Raw genomic sequence first — 18,586 nt, 5'->3', positions numbered from 1 at the left:
TTTTAAATGTTGGCATGTTTCAAAAGGCAGTTCCATGTGCGCAGAATGAAAATATCTCTTAAGATCACAAACATTTACATAGACGTATGACCAAGAACGGCTTCTAATTTCATCTGGAGTGGCTACTCCTGACTTTCTGGGGACTGCGCTGTGAATTGCTTTGACACAGAGTTACAATATCTCTGCCATCCTGGTCAGCCTCCTCCCAAACTGGTGCCCTCAAGGTTTTGCTGGACTACAACTCCAAGCATCCCTGAACATTGGCCAGTCTCCAGGTGACTAGCTGCTGGTTCATAGAATCATATAATTGTAGAGTTGGAAGGGACCCTGAGTATCATCTAGTCCAACCCCCTGCAATGCAGGAATATGCAACTGTCCCTTACAAGGATCAAACCTACAGCCTTGGCAATATCAGCACCATACTCTAACCATCTGAGCTATCCAGTCTGGTTGCTGGAATTATTGTCAAGAATGCTAAACAATGTGAACCTTAGTCCATAGCTGTCAACCTTCCCTTTTTTTTGCGGGAAATTCCTTTATTCCAGCACTGTTTCCCGCTGCTATCCCAGATTGTTAGATATCTCGTAGACTGTCCCCGGGATAGGTGAGGCTGCTGATCCCTTATTTTCGAGGCTGCTGATCCCTTATTTTCAAATCTGAAAGTTGACAGCTATGCCTTAGTCTGATCCATCTAGCAAGGCTCTTACAGTTTTAAGCATGAATGTTGTTGTCAGTAGTAGCAGCAGCAAGAGCATCACACTTTTATTCAGTGGCATTAGTGAACAGAGTGCAATAATCCCTGCTCCTCCAAGTGCTTACAAACTAATTTTCAACACAGAAAAGCAGCAGAAGAGAAGGAAAAGTGGAGTCAGGCTTAAATAAGGAAGGAATATGTAATACTTTCAGATACATTTACAAAACTTTCACGGAAAAGGTTGGTTTTGGGAAGGAATTTGAAGGAAGAGTGGTGGCACCATTAAGGTGTTTGGGAGGCTAGACAGGATAACTAAACACTCATCAGTTGTGCTTTATTATCAAGAGACCCTGAACAGGTATTTTTGTTTTTTACATTTAAGATACAACATTAGACCATAGAGATTCATGGTTTGGGGGCTTTAACCTTGAAAGATTGAAGTCAGCCCATCCAACATCAAGGCAATGAATTATGCATGTCAGAAACATTCTTAGGCAACCTATCAATCATTAATAAACCCTTTATTTATAAACTGCTACTTTTAAAATGAACATTATGAAATTAAAACTCCTGCCTTCTGTTAGATGTGCGTATTTTTCAGGTCTGGGCAAATCTGGTTTGTATAAATATTTTTTTATCTTTGTCTCTTGAAAGTGTTACTGGCTTTTGTTTTGTTTTGCCTTTTTGGCTGTAATTCATAAACAGTTACCAGAAGCAGACTCAAACCCACCTACGTTATCATCCTCCAAGCAAAAGAAAAAAAAAGAGTTTAGCAGTCCAGACATAAGTAAAAATGAGTTTAAATTTGCCATTTATATTCCTCCTTTCTCTTTGCAAACTCTTAAGGCAGCTTACAAACACAACAGCAAAACAAAAAGCAGTTTTATGTTAATGAACATTTTGATTTCTTGTGTGTGTTTTATGCTTAATCACAAATCAGTGAAAGGTGGGGGGTAAATTGAATAAATGAATAAAATATGTCATTAATGACTGGCCTAAGTCCATATAAGGCACAAGTCAGAGGTCATGCCATGGTCTAGGGCAGGGGAGGTCCAGAGGGCAGCTATTTTATGTGGCCCTCCAGCCCCCATCTTCCTCTCTACCTCTTCAGTAGGTTGGAGGAGAGTTTCCCTTCACCCTGGCACTGTGATGCAGAGGGAAATTGCCATCTCTGCTGTTCAAGGATTGGCTGCCAAAGCCCAGGTGTGGCTTTTGTCCTCCATATTGTCCTCTCTATAGCAAGCCTAACACTGTGATGGGGATGAATGTGGTACATGTCTGGTGTGTGTGTGTGAGTGAGTGTATGTGTGTGAGTGAGAGAAAAAGAACCGTGTGGCTGTATTGGTGTATAGTCTGCATTTGTGACAAGGGTGTGTGCTGCATCTGTGATAGGGGGAGGCTATGTGCACTATGTGTTTGTCAATTGCGGTGTTTGTGTGCGAGAGGGAGTTATTTGCAGCAACTTGGGCCATGACTGTTGCTGGTATGCAGAGGGTTAATCAGTCTTCCGTGTGGCCCCTGTGCCAAGAACCTTAAGCTGGAGATGTTAATGGAAGAAAGATGGGCCTACAGCAAGGTGATAGGTTACAGCAAGCTTGTAGTAGAAAGTGCCAATGGGCTGACATTTGTTATTGGATAGCAACAGTGGGGATGCTTAGTGGATGCTTAGAGATATTCTAGAAGGGGGACTTGATCCAGATAGTAAGGTTAGGCATGGGAAGGAAGAAAAGGGAGGATCTAAAACAGAGGGGAAAACTACTGAGATGTAGTAGAGAAGGGTTGACTTCAAGCTGTGTGGATGAGGCAACACTTAACAGAGTTTGAACATGTTGAACACTCTGTCAACCTAAGCACTGAGTCGTAGGCCATAATTTTAAGCAGATTAATCGGATGCTTTGCAGTTATGGTTGTGAACACTGTACACCAAACACTAAATTACTGATAGGATCAGAAATGGGATATGCTGGCTGAGTCCTTTACCTTTAGGTGACCTGCCTGAAACCAAGACTGCTCCCTTGTAAGGTTTCGGTTTCTGGAGAACAAAGAATAGCCACTGCCATTGACCTCTTTGGCTGCCGAAAGTGCACAAGGACAGGGTTTGGCCTCAGAGGAGAGCCTTGAGGTCAAATAGCGGAGCTGACCAGAGTTAGAGTTCCCAGCTGTGTAGAAATGGAATTGCCAGCAAGCCTCCTTGTGCTGCTGCTTCAATGGGCACAGCAGATGGTGCTAGCAGGACACTGCCTGCGGGGTTTATTTATGGCACATGCGTGCTCTTCTTGGGGACAGGGATTCCAAAGTTCTTTTATGCGCTGAACTTATTCTGTAATCTCTTTTACAATGTTGGAAGCACGACTTGAGCTATGCCGGGAACACAAGTCGACCAGTTCCCTTTGTTGCATAATATCTTGTGGCTTGTTACATCTTGTATTTCATTGACATTCAAATCCAGAGGAAAAAAACCTCACACAGGAGCAGGGACACCTCAGATATTTGATCTAGGTGTCCGGCAGGTTACTCTTCAGCATATGCTGGGTTCTAAAATTGCACGTCTTAAAATTTGTCTGCGTTCTGCATTTTGCAAATGATTTGCTTGCTGGCAGACTGCTGACAGTTGGCATCCAAAAGATTGTGACCATTTGACCTCATTTTACCACGGGATCCTTAAGTTCATTGCATTCTACTGTAAAGGCCAAAGGTATAATCTTCCATAGTGTTTGAATCAGGAAATGATCACTCTTAAGACATTGTGTTCAGCTGTGGCTTTGAAGAAAGCTGTGTAGGAAGCTCATAAGAGGTTCGTGCATAGACTCGATTAGCTAGCTTGAGGAAAATGTTTTGCCATCATAGGAATTCTCTCTCTCTCATATATATATATATATATATATATATATATATATATATATATATATATATATATAATTTGTTACTAAGTGTTATTAAGAAAACTTTCAACATCAGCTGAAAGTTGCAGTGTGACTTGCCTGAGAAAGATGTTGTAACCCTGTGGACTCGGTGTGGTTTTATCACATGATGCTGTGCCTAGCCCAAGACGCTGTTGTTTATCAGAGATAAAATGCAATTCTAGTTCACGGGTTTCTAGTGAAGTCATATGATTGCCATTCACATGTTTTCAGCCATTGTCTGCCAAAAAAATTCAAGGCAGTAGCAATTCTAACTCTGCATGAGTTCAGCATTGTCTCTTTAATGATCAGCTTCTCATAATGGGAGGTTGTTCTTATGAGAAGAAATGAATTCTTGTGCTGCAGCCATAAGAAAAGAAAAGGGAGTTCTAGCTGGCTTTGCATAGGCTAGGCTGGCTGCCATGAGATCAGTACTGAGAAACCTTGTGGCTCTCCAGAGGTTTTGGACTACAACTCCCATCAGCCTCAGCTAGCATGACGAGCAGTCTGTGATGATGGGAGCTGTAGTCCAGCAACAACTGGAAGCGCACAACTGCCACCACATTTGCTTTAGATATTAACTTCTTTACCTTCCAATAGTTCTCACAATGGGTGAACTGCAGTGAAAACTGCTGGGTGGGGGCAGATGTAAGCTACTGAGTGAGGGAGCCCTTTTTCCTTAAAATATTTCTTTGCAATTGCAGTCCCCATTCTCATAAAAATGTTCTGTTCTGGTGTTTGCAAAATCTATATCACAGGGAGAATTTTAGGTGATGATATGATGAATAGCTGCACCTGTGGTTCTCTGAAAGCAGTCTGATTGCATGGGATTTTATTTTTTTTACCCCAAACTTAAATATGGAAGAAAAACGAAACCTTCCCAGGTTTTGCATATTTGTCCCTATTGAAATTCATTTTGTTAATTTGGACCCAGTTCTCCAATCTGTTAAGGTCATTTTGAATCCTGATTCTGCCTTGTGAGGTGTTAACTACCCTTCCCAGTTTGGTGTCATCTGCAGATTTGATGAGCGTCCCCTCAATTCCTTCATCCAAGTCATTTATAAAGAGGCTGAACAACAATAGGCCCAGGACAGAACTCTGGGGCACTCCACTTGTCCCTTTTTTCCAGGATGCCGAGAAACCTTTAGTGAGCACTCTTTGGGTTCGTTCAATCAACCAGCTACGGATCCACCTAGCAGTAACATTGTCTCTGAATCCTCTGAGCCCAATTCCCCATCCCTTATAGATCTCAAGTTGAAGAAAACCAAGTGAGAATCCACAGCCACATGCAGGACAGCATACAGAGGGAGTGATTATGCATTTTGATATCTGTGAGGTATCAAAGGATGAATTAACACAGACTTCTCCTTAGAAGTTAGAGCTCACTTTTATTTTCCACATTTGAACACCATTCTTCTTTGGCACAACTTCACTGCTATGTTTAAATATATAAACACTGATACCTGCATTGTGGGAGATTGAACTAGATGGCCCTGGGGCTCCTTTTCACCACTACAGTTCTGTGATATGATTTATGAAATGTTGAACATTGGATTTGTGTATTACACATCTATCTCCAAAGCAAAAAGATAAGACTTATTGAAATTATTCCTATTTTGCAAAATGGTTGGCTTAGCTTCCAATCTCCATTCTTTCACTAATGCTAAAATGCTTGTGTTCATCTCACTAGTTTTCTTTTTCTATGCCCCGGATGCAGGTGATCTGTATTCTCAGAACACTGTTTTGAGGATTACTAAACGCAATGTAACAAATACAATTTTTATTCCACCAGAAACTCTGCAGCGATGCTCAGGTGAAAGTCATTGGGAAATGTTGCCAGCTTAAACCTGGAGGGGATAGCTCTTCCTCTTTGGATAGTTCAATTAATTCGTCTTCTTCCTCTTCCGAAGCAAAAGAACAATGTCCAAAATTTCAGGTGAGAGGTCCCTCTTTTAACTGTATCATGCTGGCATTGTGACTTGTATTGCATGTTTGAAAACATTGCCTTATTAGGAAATGGCTTGGGCTCCTGGTGGAGGGAGTGAGCCCGGAAGCTATTCTTTGGTGGTTGTCCAACAAAACAGATGGCTGTTGTCATGTAGGACTGCAAAAGGAAACTATCAGAATATCAGCAGGATGAATGTTCCTATAAGTGGCTTATTTGAAAATCATTCATAAAGAACAATGGCCAATGAGCCACTAAGAAACCTGGGGCAAGGATGTACCAAACAAATGTGATAGTATAGATCAGTCCCTTCCTCTCCTTGTCCTCCAACAAAGATGAAACAATTTAACCAGGAAACAGCTGAAAATGCAGTTCCCCATTCTAACAAACGCCCAGGGGATGGATTTACATATGTGGCCAGTCATCCCACAATAAGTTGGCCCATTTCTAAATTTTCTTCCAGAAATGTGCTGCATGGGTTAAGTTTTCATACAGGCTGGTGACAAAAATCCTCGACTTACTTTCAGATGTTTGTGATTAACGCTGAAGTTTTAGCTTTCTCATGAGTTGTGAAAATATTGTTCACTCAAGATTCCATCCAAAATATTAATAATACAGCTTTTCTTAGAGTCAGAATCCGAATGGGACCAGGAATCCCTCTCAACTTAGTTTTTGCCAGTCTGCTTCAAATCCCTGTGACAGGGTGAGCTCCCGTTGCTCTGTCCCAGCTTCTGCCAACCTAGAAGATCAAAAGCAGGCCAGTGCAAGTAGATAATTAGGTACCACTGCAGTGGAAAGGTATATGGCATTTCTGTGCACTCTGGTTTCCATCATGTTGTGCCAGAAGCGGTTTCGGCATGCTGGCCACAAGACCTGGAAAGCTGTCTGTGGACAAACACCAGCTCCCTCGGCCTGAAGCAAGATGAGTACCGCAACTCCATAGTCGCCTTTGACTGGACTTTACCGTCCAGGAGTCCTTTACCTTTACCATCCTAAAGTGCTTCCTTTAACTATTTTGTAAAGCCTTATTCTGTAGGGCTTTTTTTTTGCTTTTTAATGTCTTAAAAAGCAATTTTAAAACATTCAACTGCAAATTTTTATTTGCTGGCAGTTTAAAATGCTTATGGCAGTGGCACTCATTGAACTTGAGTTACACTTTATATAAGAGGGGAGGTTTTGGCCACCAGTGTAGCCAGAGTCATCTGACTGGGTATATTTCTGTCATCTCACCTTGCACTGATCACAAGTGTTTTCTGTTAAGCCTTCCTAAAATAGAGCTGAGCCTTTACCCTTTGTACTGAAGTAATTCTCTGTTTTAGAGTGGCTGATCCCAACATAACATATTCTCGGGGACGTCTTTAATGTAATGTAATACTAGGCTGCCAAGCTTTAGTAAGCATACATTAGTTGCTGCATTTCATTGCACAGACGCACAGATGCTCACCCACCCACCCACACACAAGGTCATGCAACTGATTTTTATATTGTGTTATTGCGCCTGAGAACGAAGTTTATATTTATCTCTCTCCTCATCATGGAAGAGTATTTTGCTGTGGTTTGGACAGGAAGAGACATGGGTTTCTTTGAACAACATTGCTCTTGCGCAACGAGAACTGTGTACTGATGCCCAGAGTTGAGGATGCTAGCTTGTTTATGTTCCATACTGGTTTCCTCACAAAATCTAGCACAGGTAGCATTATCTGACATCATACTGTACATGCAGTTTTGAACAGGCAGGTCACATGTCCTTAGCATTATAATGCTTTGTGAGAGAGGGAGGAATTAGAATCTGCTTGAAGGTAACATGAATGAAGAAATAAGGGGTGCCTGGTGCAAAGTTGATGATGCTTCCCAAACTGAATGCTCACTAGCTGCTATGAGCTGCTTCCCAGAAATCATATTTTCCCCCTAATCAATAGGATAATCAGTTTTATTAAGATTTTAAAGTTTGGTATTTGCTTTAGGATATGAGGCAACCTGGAACAGAAGTGGTGCCCTCTTCCCTCACTCCTGGTGAGGAACAGAGATTGAGCAAGGCAGTGATGAGACTGGGGAATGCTCCCCCAAATTCATCATCACTTTATCTCACCCCATCCCAGCAGGCACTGCCACAGTGCCCCCCACCCCCTATGCACACTGCTCATGCCTGGAGAATAAAAACTACATTGTGAAGAATTTCAGCATTGTAGACATGTCACGTGACTGTTACATGCCAATATCCTATTATAAACAACAGGCATTTTTAAATAAGATAATACATTTTACTCAAGGAATTATTTTGTTCTCAAATTGTCATTGCCTAGAGTTGGATCTCGTTGCTGTCTAGTAATCAGTTTAGTTTTTACATTGTGGCTATTTCTCCTGTACCTGGTTGTGTACAAGATTTTGGTCATCTTTGACTGCTGTTTTGTGGGGGGGGGGAGGGAATTCCAGCCATAGCAGCTGAAAAGCGGGGTGGGGGTTGAACAAAGCCCCATCTTCCACATACCTTACACCGGGGGTCAGCAAACCTTTTCAGCAGGGGCTGGTCAACTGTCCCTCAGACCTTGGGGGGGGGCAGGACTATAATTTTTTTTGGGGGGGGGAATGAACGAATTCCTATGCCCCACAAATAACCTAGAGATGCATTTTAAATAAAAGCACACATTCTACTCATGTAAAAACACGCTGATTCCTGGACCGTCCGTAGGCTGGATTGAGAAGGCAATTGGGCCGCATCCGGCTCCCGGGCCTTAGGTTGCCTACCCATGCCTTACACTAATAGTATCGGGACTAATTTTCCTCAGTCCACAATGCAGTCTGCTGACAAGCTTCTGAAATACACTGCTGAATCAGATCAGCATCATTGCTTCTGAGGCGTGATGCAGAAGCATGTGATGTGCTTCTACGCAAACCTCTGCTGCTCTGATGATATAGATGGATGGGTGAAGTACTAGGTTCCTTCCATTAAATTTGTTGCAAGGGCTCATGTAGTTCTTCCATAATTACTTCATTGGACTAGCATAGGATGTGATCACAGAAATAATGTTCACTTGCTATGGCTGTAGTCTATAAATTAAGCTTAAGATAACCAATTTCGGTTTTGGGTCTTGCAGAGGAAAACAGCTGAAATCAGTTACAGATGACATAAGAACTTGGATACTTGCGTCCATTGTTTTGAAATTTAATAATCGCCAAGACCAGGCTTGTAAATGTCTAAAGCTTCATTTAAGCCTACATTCTATGTAAATTTCACTTTTAACCTGAATCACAACATCCTGCATGTCTAAAACTCTGCTATTGGTACTTGTCAGCTTAACAGGTCTTCCCTTGCAAGTAGTCCCTGCGTGGTAAATTTTTCTGTCCTCTTTATTTTTGTTCTACATGAACATCTGTTTAGGTAGTTTTCTTTACTAAACTTATTAAATCACTGTTTAGTATGGGATTTTTTTCCCCTGCCAGAAAAGACATTCCAAGCTCAGCCTTTCCCACTCAAGGTTTTTTTAAACTAACAGCTGCTGTGAGATTCTATGGCTATAGTCTTAAACATTAATATTATTGGAGACCTCACGCTGATCTACATGCAAGACTGTGTTTTGACTGAGGTCTTTGTCAGGGTTATCTTAATAATTAAGCACAGCTCGAAAACGTGAATAGCATGCTTTGAATTGTGGTTGATATTAGTTGCCATTCCTTCTCCCAGTTTTGTTTCATTGAATACCACATTTTTAAAAATTAGAATATATTTCAGATATGGTGGGAAAACAACCCAGGTTCAGTATAAGGCTTTTCTCAAACCCACTGTCCTCAGGAAAGCAACTCCCCCATCCTCTCAGACCCACTGCTCGCTGAAAACATTTACAGGAAACTCCCTGTTTGTTTGTTTGTGTGTGGGTTGCCTTCTGGGTCGTTGCATGTGTCGGCAGAGCACACGTAAGCCCGTTCTGCCCCATTCCAGGGCCAAAAATGGTGCATGCACCAGCAGTTTCATCAAGAAAGTATACATTACCCTGTGGAATGACACCTTTAACTGGTGCCAAATAATTGTACTTGCTTTTCAGTCAGGTGTGTGTGAAACTCCAAGCCCTAATATTTTAATGCAGAAGCTGCCAATTAAAGATTAAGAGCAGATTGAATGCAGTGAATTAAGGTGTTCAACTAATTTGTCCTATCTTTTTGCACTATTCTGCATAAATCCTTCATGGGTTTTAAAATGTACATGTGGCTGGAGAAAAGTATAACAAAGTATAACAGAAGTAGTAATGAGGTCATTTAGTGAAGGGCCAGTTCCAATAGGCTCCACCCCAATCCAGTTGCCTTCTCTGGCACTAAAACAGAGGAGGGGGACATGTTTCAACCCCCCCTCCCCACTTGCTTATATGCTGGTTCAGGATGAGTAGTAGGTGAGTACACAAACTGAGATCATACTCCGGTGCCAAAAACGTAAGATCAGCAATGGTGGGTGGGTGAAAGATGCATATACAGGAGAATTGAATCATAACTATACAAAGATTATTATAGGTGTCATGTGCGTTTACCACAGAGTGACAAATGCCTAACCACTCTTTAGATCTGAAGTGCAAACTGCACAAGATGTTGATCACATCATTTCCCTCAGGTGCAAGGTTTTCCTTGAAGAAATAGTGAGCACAGTCAATCCAGTCTCAAACAGGATCCTGGCCTGGGGCTTCCCCCCCCCTTTTTTTTGGCAGGGGTTGTTGTACCCTGCTGTGCTTCCAATCTGAATTGGCTTGCAAACCTCATGGAGAAAATTCCCATTCACTACAATGAGAATGACGTACCATGTACTTTGGCACTGGAATTTAGAAGTATTTTGGTACGCAACCTGCCAAAAACGTTGCATTTCATTTTTTCCCTTTATCATATTTGATGATTAAATGAAAACGATGTTTTCCTTCATTTCTGCAATGCTTCAGGTTGGTGCTCAAAATGATCAAGCATGCAAGATAATAATTATAGGCTTATTCTTTTTCAGGGCTCCCGGTGTTCCTCAGATGCAAATATGCTTGGGGAGATGATGTTTGGCTCTGTGGCTATGAGCTACAAAGGCTCAACCTTAAAAATCCATCAAATCCGGTAAGGTTTTACTTTCTTCAGTTTGAAGTTTAGAGCACTGGAAATAGCTATGCTAAACAGAATTGTCTCTAGTCCTGTGCACACAATCAAACAATATAGAAAGCATGTTGAGGAAGGAGATGAGAACAAGTTTGCAGGCCTCGCCCCTGTTCTTTATGAATTGTCCTTTGTACATAGATGTTGAAGCACGAAATTGATGTACCTTGATTTTTACAAGGTACAGGCTGCACATTCAACACCTGTACACTTTGGAGTGCACACCTACAGGCATCTGAAAGCATCTTCTGATCAAGATGTGGAAGATCTTCTTGCATTGCAAAGGGAAAACAATGAAAATTCATATAGCCTTTTTTATTTTCACAACTTAAACAAAGGAGAAGATCCCCAGGTGTATGAGAATTAACAGATGAGATCACAGGAACCCCAAAAACAATGAACATGGATATATAAAAACGAACATGGATGTATAAAAGCAAACATGAATGATAGCCACTGTTGTAACTGTTGTGTGACAGTTACAATTTATCTAAACCTCTCAAACGTTAGGTGAATTCTACTGGATTGCATCCTGTGTCATACTTCATCAGAAACAAAAATGGCGAATTTTTCACAGTTGGCAGCTGGAGTGCGTGTTGAATTTATCTGATTTGGCTGAAAACTGACAAAACTGTTTTTGACAAATTTACGTTCCGAGCTTTAATTGGGTGCCTCATTTGTCTCTGTAGTATTGTGGTCCTCCTGTAGCGTGTTATTTTAAAACCGTTTTTCACTTCAAAGACACACTCCGGTGTTGTGTTATGTCGAGAGATGTTTTGGTATATTCCATGAAAACACCTGGTTGCTCACTCTGTCTAACTTTGCTTCACAGCTCTCCTCCGCAGCTCATGCTAAGCAAAGTTTTTACAGCTCGAACTGGAAGCAGCATCTATGGAAGTTTAAACACGTGAGTACAATCAGTGTGTGATCTGTGTGGGTTTTAGGTATGAGGAAGGGAGGGAGTGGGGTATGGCTCAAACTCTTTTTAGCTTCTGAAGGGAAGATTGTCACCTAGCTCCTGTTTGCTCAGAGACCCCTGCCTCGCTGTCATAGGACATAAGAGTGGGGGGGGGCAGGGAAATGTGTGCAGGGCACAAGCAGAGATAATAATAAAATCAAAAAGTGCCGTAACAGAATACAAATAACCGTTTCTGTTTGTCCCCTCCCTTTGCAGGCTTCAAGACAGTCTTGAGTTCATTAATCAGGACAGCAATACTCTAAAGCCAGACCATAGCACAATTATGAATGGACTGCTTGGAAACATAGGTAATTAAAAGCGTTGTTACTTCCTTGGAATATTTGCACCGTAAGGCCTTTGCAGACTGATAAACACATTAATCTACACGTGTATAATAGAATATCATTGTTTTAAAGAAACGGTGTGGTCTAAGATTGGCACAACTTTTGGCCTGAACGCAGATGTAGCTCATTTCCAGGAAATCTGAAAACTGGAATATTCTGTGACTATTTGGCTTGAAGTTTATCAGTTCAAATCTATATATGGCGAAGAAAGTCATAGTAGCTGATACACAATTTAAGCTAATATGAATTTGATGGAAATGGACACGGTAGGCTCTACTTTAGAGAACTAAGCACAGAACAGCACAGATATTATTTCCCCTTAGGGCCTCATTTATTCTCAGAATTTCCTCCTGTAGTCATAAAAATCAGGAGCAGCTGGCACAGTGTGGCTATTTTACAGAGCCACCGTCCAAACATCAGCATCACTGCTGCTTGCTGGTGCAAGGCAGTAGCGAGATTGGTGCTGTGTTAGTGCACCAGGGGGAACACCAGCCCTGACCTCACTGATTCCCTGCCCAACCCCAGCAACACCTCACCCTGTTCCTGATAAAAACAACGTAATATGTGCTTGCAACAAATATACATTTTACAATGGGTGTGTCATACAGGAACGCACATCAGGAAACCAGTGGTGGTAATTATGATTGTTGCTGCCCCACAATTTGTAAAATGGCCTTCAGTCTTTGGGACTGAAAAGTGCAGAAGCAGGAAGAGCTAGCAGGAAGAGAAAGTTGTTGTATTTTTCGCAAAAATACCTGCAGGATGCTAGAGGGTTGACTTTTTTTTGCTTTTGTGATTTCCTTCTTACCATCTTGAAGACGGTTATGGAAGTGAGATGGTTTCAAGGAGATGAAACCTTGGGCTTAAAGCAGATGGACAGTGTGGTCTAGCTTCTTTAAATTCAGTGGAAATCAGTCATACGCAAACTCAGCCTTCCAGATGTTTTGAGACTACAGTTCCCATCATCCCTGACCACTGGTCCTGTTAGCTAGGGATGATGGGAGTTGTAGTCCCAAAACATCTGGAGGGCTGAGTTTGCCTATGCCTGGTGTAAATGCACCTTTGTATTAAATAAATACAAAGGATTGGGCGAAACATGCTCAAGTCTTGAGAGTTGTTTTAAGATTTGCTTTTGCAAAGCCATTACCTTTCAAATCATATACAAAAAAACCTGATGTTAAGGAACCCTTATGCACTTCGCTGCACTTCGCTGATGCAGAATTTTAAGATCTATTTTAAAAGAAAGGGTACCTTATCCAAACAGTACCTTGACCTGAAAAGTGTTTGTTTTTTATTTACCTGATATATTCACCCATCCCATTAATTAGAAATTAACCAACAAAAGAGCTACTGACACATAACCCCACCTGTACACCATATACAAGAATATGTTTCACCACCCTACCCCTCATCTCCCACCTCTCTTCTTCCCCAACCTTATACTGAATACAACACTAATGTCTCATATCAAATGATCCGTAGAAATTGATCTGTAGAAAAGAATTTACAACTTAGGGGGGAAAAGACAATGTATGTACTTTTGTAAACCAAGAAAATCTTTAATATTTTTTTAAGAGCCACTGGTTCTAAATATACATGAACTGTATTGAAAATTCTGTCTGTCTTACTCAGTTTTGCATCTCCTAAATTTCTCTATTGGAATTTGCAATGTGAATTTCCTAAACTGAATGTGTGGCCTCCGAGGCTACAACTGAAAACTGGAGTAACCAGAACTGTCTATGGACTCTATAAGTAAATTTTGTTCATGATGTAAGTCTGAATGAAAATCTAAATGAGTTACTCAGCTAATAAGCACCTACTTTAACATTTGGGGAAAAATTTGAATATTTGTATGCTGTATCACAGGAGGATTTTTGCACGGCATACTATTTGAATGTTATGTATGCCTTTTCCATTGCCACTTTAGAAGGACAGCAATGAAATGACCAATTAAATGAACTTCGGTGTAGGGTAGTTACTGAGAGGTTGAGTTTCGAATCAGGAAGTGGCTGGTTTGAGTCTTGACTGTTGTTAATTCACTTGGTGACTGTAGGCAAGCCACCTCTTAGCCTCAGTATCCACTTCTGCAATATGGGGGTAATACTGCTGAAGTTAAAGAATGCACATGAAGCATTGCGAAGCACATTTGGAAGGACTATAAAAATGTTAATTTTATTATTACCACTACTATATTGCACAATATTACTTCTAAATTGTTAATGAATGCCTGTTTAATTGCATTCATATAAGACTGGCCTGGTTCTTCTTAGTACTGTCTTTATGACTTTTGTTGCCAATTATTTTTAAGCATTGCTTAATCAATGTGAAGAATGAGCTTTATTAATCATGATTATTTTCGCTGTTGTGTTAGCTTCAATTAGGTGCCCTTATCCACGCAGGTGTTCCCCAGCAGCCTAATTAATCTTCCATAATTGCACTGTGCCAACAAACAGAACAATATGATGATCTTGTCAAAACTCTCTCCTTTCCCATAAGCTATATCATTTACATTTTCCTGTTTTGGTGCCATCTGTGTGAACAGAATTATTTCAACACCCACAGTTTATCAGATTAGTTGTTTGCTGTTTAGAATTGTGCTTTGGGCTTTCTAATGGCCAAATGAACCTGGCCAGCTAAAAGGTCAATCTACCGTGTACCCATATAGCACCAGTGGGATCACTCTGTATAGTTAAACCATGTGCTCAAATACCCTTTAAAGCAATTTCTTTAATCGATATCACTCAGCTTTTAGGAATAGATTAGCTTTTTAATAGGCGATTAGAAATCAAGAGGATAAAGCTAAAGTGATTTTCAAATTACTAAATCAGAAGTACGGTTATCGTGATAATGTTGCTTTGGTGTGAATTCTTCATCTTGCTATAGATATATATATTGTGGAATGCTCTCCCCAGGGAGGTGCGACTGGCATCTTCATTATACAGTGGTACCTCGGGTTACATACGCTTCAGGTTACATACGCTTCAGGTTACAAACTCCGCTAACCCAGAAATAGTACCTCGGTTTAAGAACTTTTCTTCAGGATGAGAACAGAAATCGTGCTCCGGCGGCGCGGTGGCAGCAGGAGACCCCATTAGTTAAAGTGGTGCTTCAGGTTAAGAACAGTTTCAGGTTAAGAACGGACCTCCAGAACAAATTAAGTACTTAGCCCGAGGTACCACTGTACACCTTTAGGCACCAGGCAAAAACCTTCTCTTCAACCAGGCCTTTGGCTGATTAACATCCTATACCTTTTAAAGGTGTTTGTGGGAGAGGGGATTATTGGTTTGTGGGGTGTTTTTGTTGTTGTTTTTATTATGTATCTTGTGTTTTTAGCTTGTATTCTTATATTGTGAACTGCCCTGACATCTGCAGAACAAATTTAATAAATAATAAGCAACTAAATGAAATAATACTCATGCAGTGGTTTCACATGTTCGCCATTTTGTCATATGCTGGTGTTTTAGAGGTGATCTCAAAGAAAACTTTCAGTAACTTCACAAGTATTGTTCCTGATTTGATAAAACTCGTGATTTAGAGTGGGACTGGGAAGACTGTCACCCTGTATATTGGACAGCAGGAATGGACCCTATGGGTATCACAGAGGTCCTCAGTGGGTACCACGTTGGGAACCATTACTGTTAGGACAGTGTCAATACCTAGGGAATGAGTATTATAGTCTTTGATTTATAGGGAATATATATGCAAGCCACCTTCCCTGGACTCACTATAACTGGAGTATAACTATCAGTGGGGCTTGCTATGGCCAGTAACAACAATTTCAGAAGAGAAGACAATAACATCTGTAGTGAGGGTGTGCCAAAATAGGGTCTACTCAGCAGTACTTGCTTACAGCTCACATTTTAAAGCAGAGCAATCGAAAGAGTCAGGCATAGCAAAAAGGAGTTAATCTGTAACCAGAACATTTCTAGAAACCAAATTAAATAAAAAAGAATACTTGTGACCCATCAGTCTTTGCCAGTTCTTCATTTGTAAAGGTTACTGTGTGCTTTAGTAGGTTGTTGTGTACATGCCAACTTTTCCCAGCACACCTGGTTTTTGGTGGAACGGTTAGTCCTTGCAATTAAGCTTCCTTTTAAGACAACTGATTAGCAAAAATGGAAAGAAAAGAAGGCGGATTTTGTGGCAATGCAGCCGTTTGAACTTTAAAAGGAAAGTGTTTGTGTGCTCGGGGTTAGAACTGCAGACACAACATAGAGCACAAGCTTCCATGTGCTCCAGTGAAAATATTACAAGTTTTCTGGTTAGTATTAAGTGAAAACCTTCAAGGAATTGCAAAGACCAAAGGAAGAGGAAGCAAAGGATACTTATTCTTCAGTTTCCCTGCAGTGAATTGATTATTTGAGAAGCTGAATTGAGTTAATAAAATGCTGTGTCTGTGACCTGTCCTTCAGAACAAGGAATGCTTCAGTGAGAGATTGGACTCTTACTTCTTTAGAAAAGAAAGAAAGGCTGAATCTCCTCATAGCTCTGAAGTGACCACTGGGGAAAGGGCAAGCCATAGGTGTGCAGGGTCTCAGTGCAGTTATTCTGCTGGCTCCACCCCAGTTATTTGGATGTCAAGATAGAACTCAGCCCTTAGGAGTAGTGTACCAAATGGGGCTGAGAGAAAATGTGCCAAAGTGGTTTGCGGCCTCTGATCCCATTATTTCTCATATACACACAGAGTTTTTATTCCCAAGATCACTTTAGATAATGAATTATGGGTTGTGAAATTGAAATAATCAGGGTGACAGAAAGTGCTACTGAATTGTCTTCAAAGATAGTTTGAAACTCTCCCACCCACCCCTGAATTGATTTATTGTGTAGTAAATTAGGACAATTTTGATATATAGAAAAACATTATATATCTATATCTCTATATATTTATATATAACTGAGGACATGGGCAAAGCACCTCAAACTCCTTTATCAAAGTAGATTATAGAATTGTAGAGTTGGAAGGGACCTCGAGGGTCATCTAGTCCAGCCCCCTGCAATGCAGGAATCTTTTGCCCAGCGTGGGGCTTGAACCCACAACCCTGAGATTAAGAGCCTCATGCTCTACCGAGGGAGCTATCCTAGGTGTGTTCTTTGCTGTCTGTGGGTCTGCATTTGTGTCGTCTTGAATCCTTTCCCCCCCTCCCACAGAATCTGTTCTGCTTTACTAACCTCATTCTTTCATATATATTTTACGTTTTGCCATGTAGGTTTTTCACAGCTTTGCAGCCCTAGGCGGGCATTCTCTGAACAAGGTCCGCTCCGCCTCATCCGGAGCGCCTCTTTCTTTGCAGGTTTGCTATGTGCTGTGTGGATAGTCTAGTTGGTGTGACAAAACTGAGTGGATTTCGTAGTTTGGCCTTGGAAATAAAATACCGTTTCTAAAAATCTCTCAGGCATAGTTTATGCAGTGGATATGGATCACTGCAAAGGTTATCATAACATGTTAAAATTTCAAAGAATGTAACCCTTAATCTCTATTTCTACTCAGGTAATGATTTGGATGGAGCTTATGAATTTTTCAGTAAAGTTTGAAGAAGAAAAAAGCAGGGGGAGCCTGTAAATTCCAGACAAAAGGAATTTGCCATTAACTGTTTAGAGCTTGATTCAATAGGAGCTCCATTTGCAAAAACATAATTATTTCACTGTTTGTATAACACTGAAATAAAGAGTATTTCCCCCCGCTTCTATTAGCCGTGTTTTATTTCCATGCCTGGTTTAGATTTTCCCTTCTACAAATCTGGCAAATTTATGATTTCAAAAATGAGTATGATCAAGAGGCTTTTGATCTGGTGGATGAAATCCTAGCTTTGTTGGAGGCAATTTGGCTAGGATTTCATCTCTCTGTTTAGTAAGGACTGGCTGCAAATGCAGATAGCTTCATGCTTAGTTGAAGAAGCGATAGAAGTCTAAATCCAAATTCCATCTGTCCTAGAGCACCCACTTTACAGCTGTTTGCTATAAATTTCTTCTTTAGCATCTGCTTAGAGCTTGCACTGAGTGCTTTTGCTTCGTAGCTAACTTGCCTTTTGTTATGTTATTCCACTTGCCTTGAAATAAAGAGATGGGCTTTGGCAAACACTTGTCTGAACACCGGTCCAATCAAGTGCATTGGCTTGATCAGCTTTGCAGCCTTTCTTGGTGATGGGTGTGTGTGCTTTGCTGTTACTTTCCGTGTCCTAAGTGAATGCAGCCAATGAGCATGATTTATTTTGATAATTAAACCGAGCACTGCAAAGCCAAAGAGAAGCGTCATGTTCTCGTGCTAACTGGTGACTTTATCTGCATAGTTCACAGCAACCCTATGGACATGCCTGGGAGAGAGCTGAATGAAGACAGAGACAGCGGAATTGCAAGATCTGGTAATGTTTTTATCAGGAATATAAGGCCATTACACAAACTTTCCCTACTGCATATTGATTTGGCCTGTAATTAAAGTGTTATTTGTTTCTGCTTCTTGACCTCTGTAATCAGATCTCCCTAAGATGTGTTTCCCTTAAAAAAAATAATTAACAAGTGATTTATGCTTTACATTGACCCAGTTCCTATATAAATCCTGAGCCAAGCTATATGCAATATTTCCCAAATATTGGGTAATACTTCTAAAATATGTGTGGCTTTTCAAAATAATATTTA

The 18,586-nt window shown here is 40.8% G+C and overlaps 1 protein-coding gene and 1 long non-coding RNA gene across 5 annotated transcripts in view; one reads left to right on the top strand and one right to left on the bottom strand.

The window, feature by feature from the left end:
• FNIP1 (folliculin interacting protein 1) overlaps positions 1-18,586 on the top strand; it is a 90,573-nt gene that overhangs the window by 45,549 nt on the left and 26,438 nt on the right. For 3 of the 4 annotated variants that reach the window (XR_014005685.1, XM_081185485.1, XM_081185487.1), the window contains exons 3-8: positions 5,387-5,530; positions 10,515-10,615; positions 11,484-11,558; positions 11,826-11,917; positions 17,161-17,244; positions 18,241-18,312. Coding sequence is in view for 3 of the 4 variants with exons in the window: in XM_081185485.1 (XP_081041611.1) it covers positions 5,387-5,530; positions 10,515-10,615; positions 11,484-11,558; positions 11,826-11,917; positions 17,161-17,244; positions 18,241-18,312 (568 nt within the window). In the remaining variant the exon portion in view is untranslated. The remainder of the gene's footprint in view (positions 1-5,386; positions 5,531-10,514; positions 10,616-11,483; positions 11,559-11,825; positions 11,918-17,160; positions 17,245-18,240; positions 18,313-18,586) is intronic. The other variant, XM_081185486.1, reaches the window with a different exon arrangement.
• Positions 15,248-17,154, bottom strand: LOC308582512. The gene is made up of 2 exons (XR_014005721.1): positions 16,869-17,154; positions 15,248-16,821 (listed from the first exon to the last, which is right to left on the bottom strand). It is a non-coding gene; the product is annotated as an uncharacterized lncRNA (long non-coding RNA).

This window comes from Podarcis bocagei (assembly GCF_964188305.1).
Source record: "Podarcis bocagei genome assembly, chromosome: 2".
In the NCBI taxonomy this organism is placed as follows: Eukaryota; Metazoa; Chordata; class Lepidosauria; order Squamata; family Lacertidae; genus Podarcis; species Podarcis bocagei.
The sequence above is the reverse complement of the archived record's forward strand: the minus strand, read 5'-3'. Positions and strand labels throughout refer to the sequence as shown.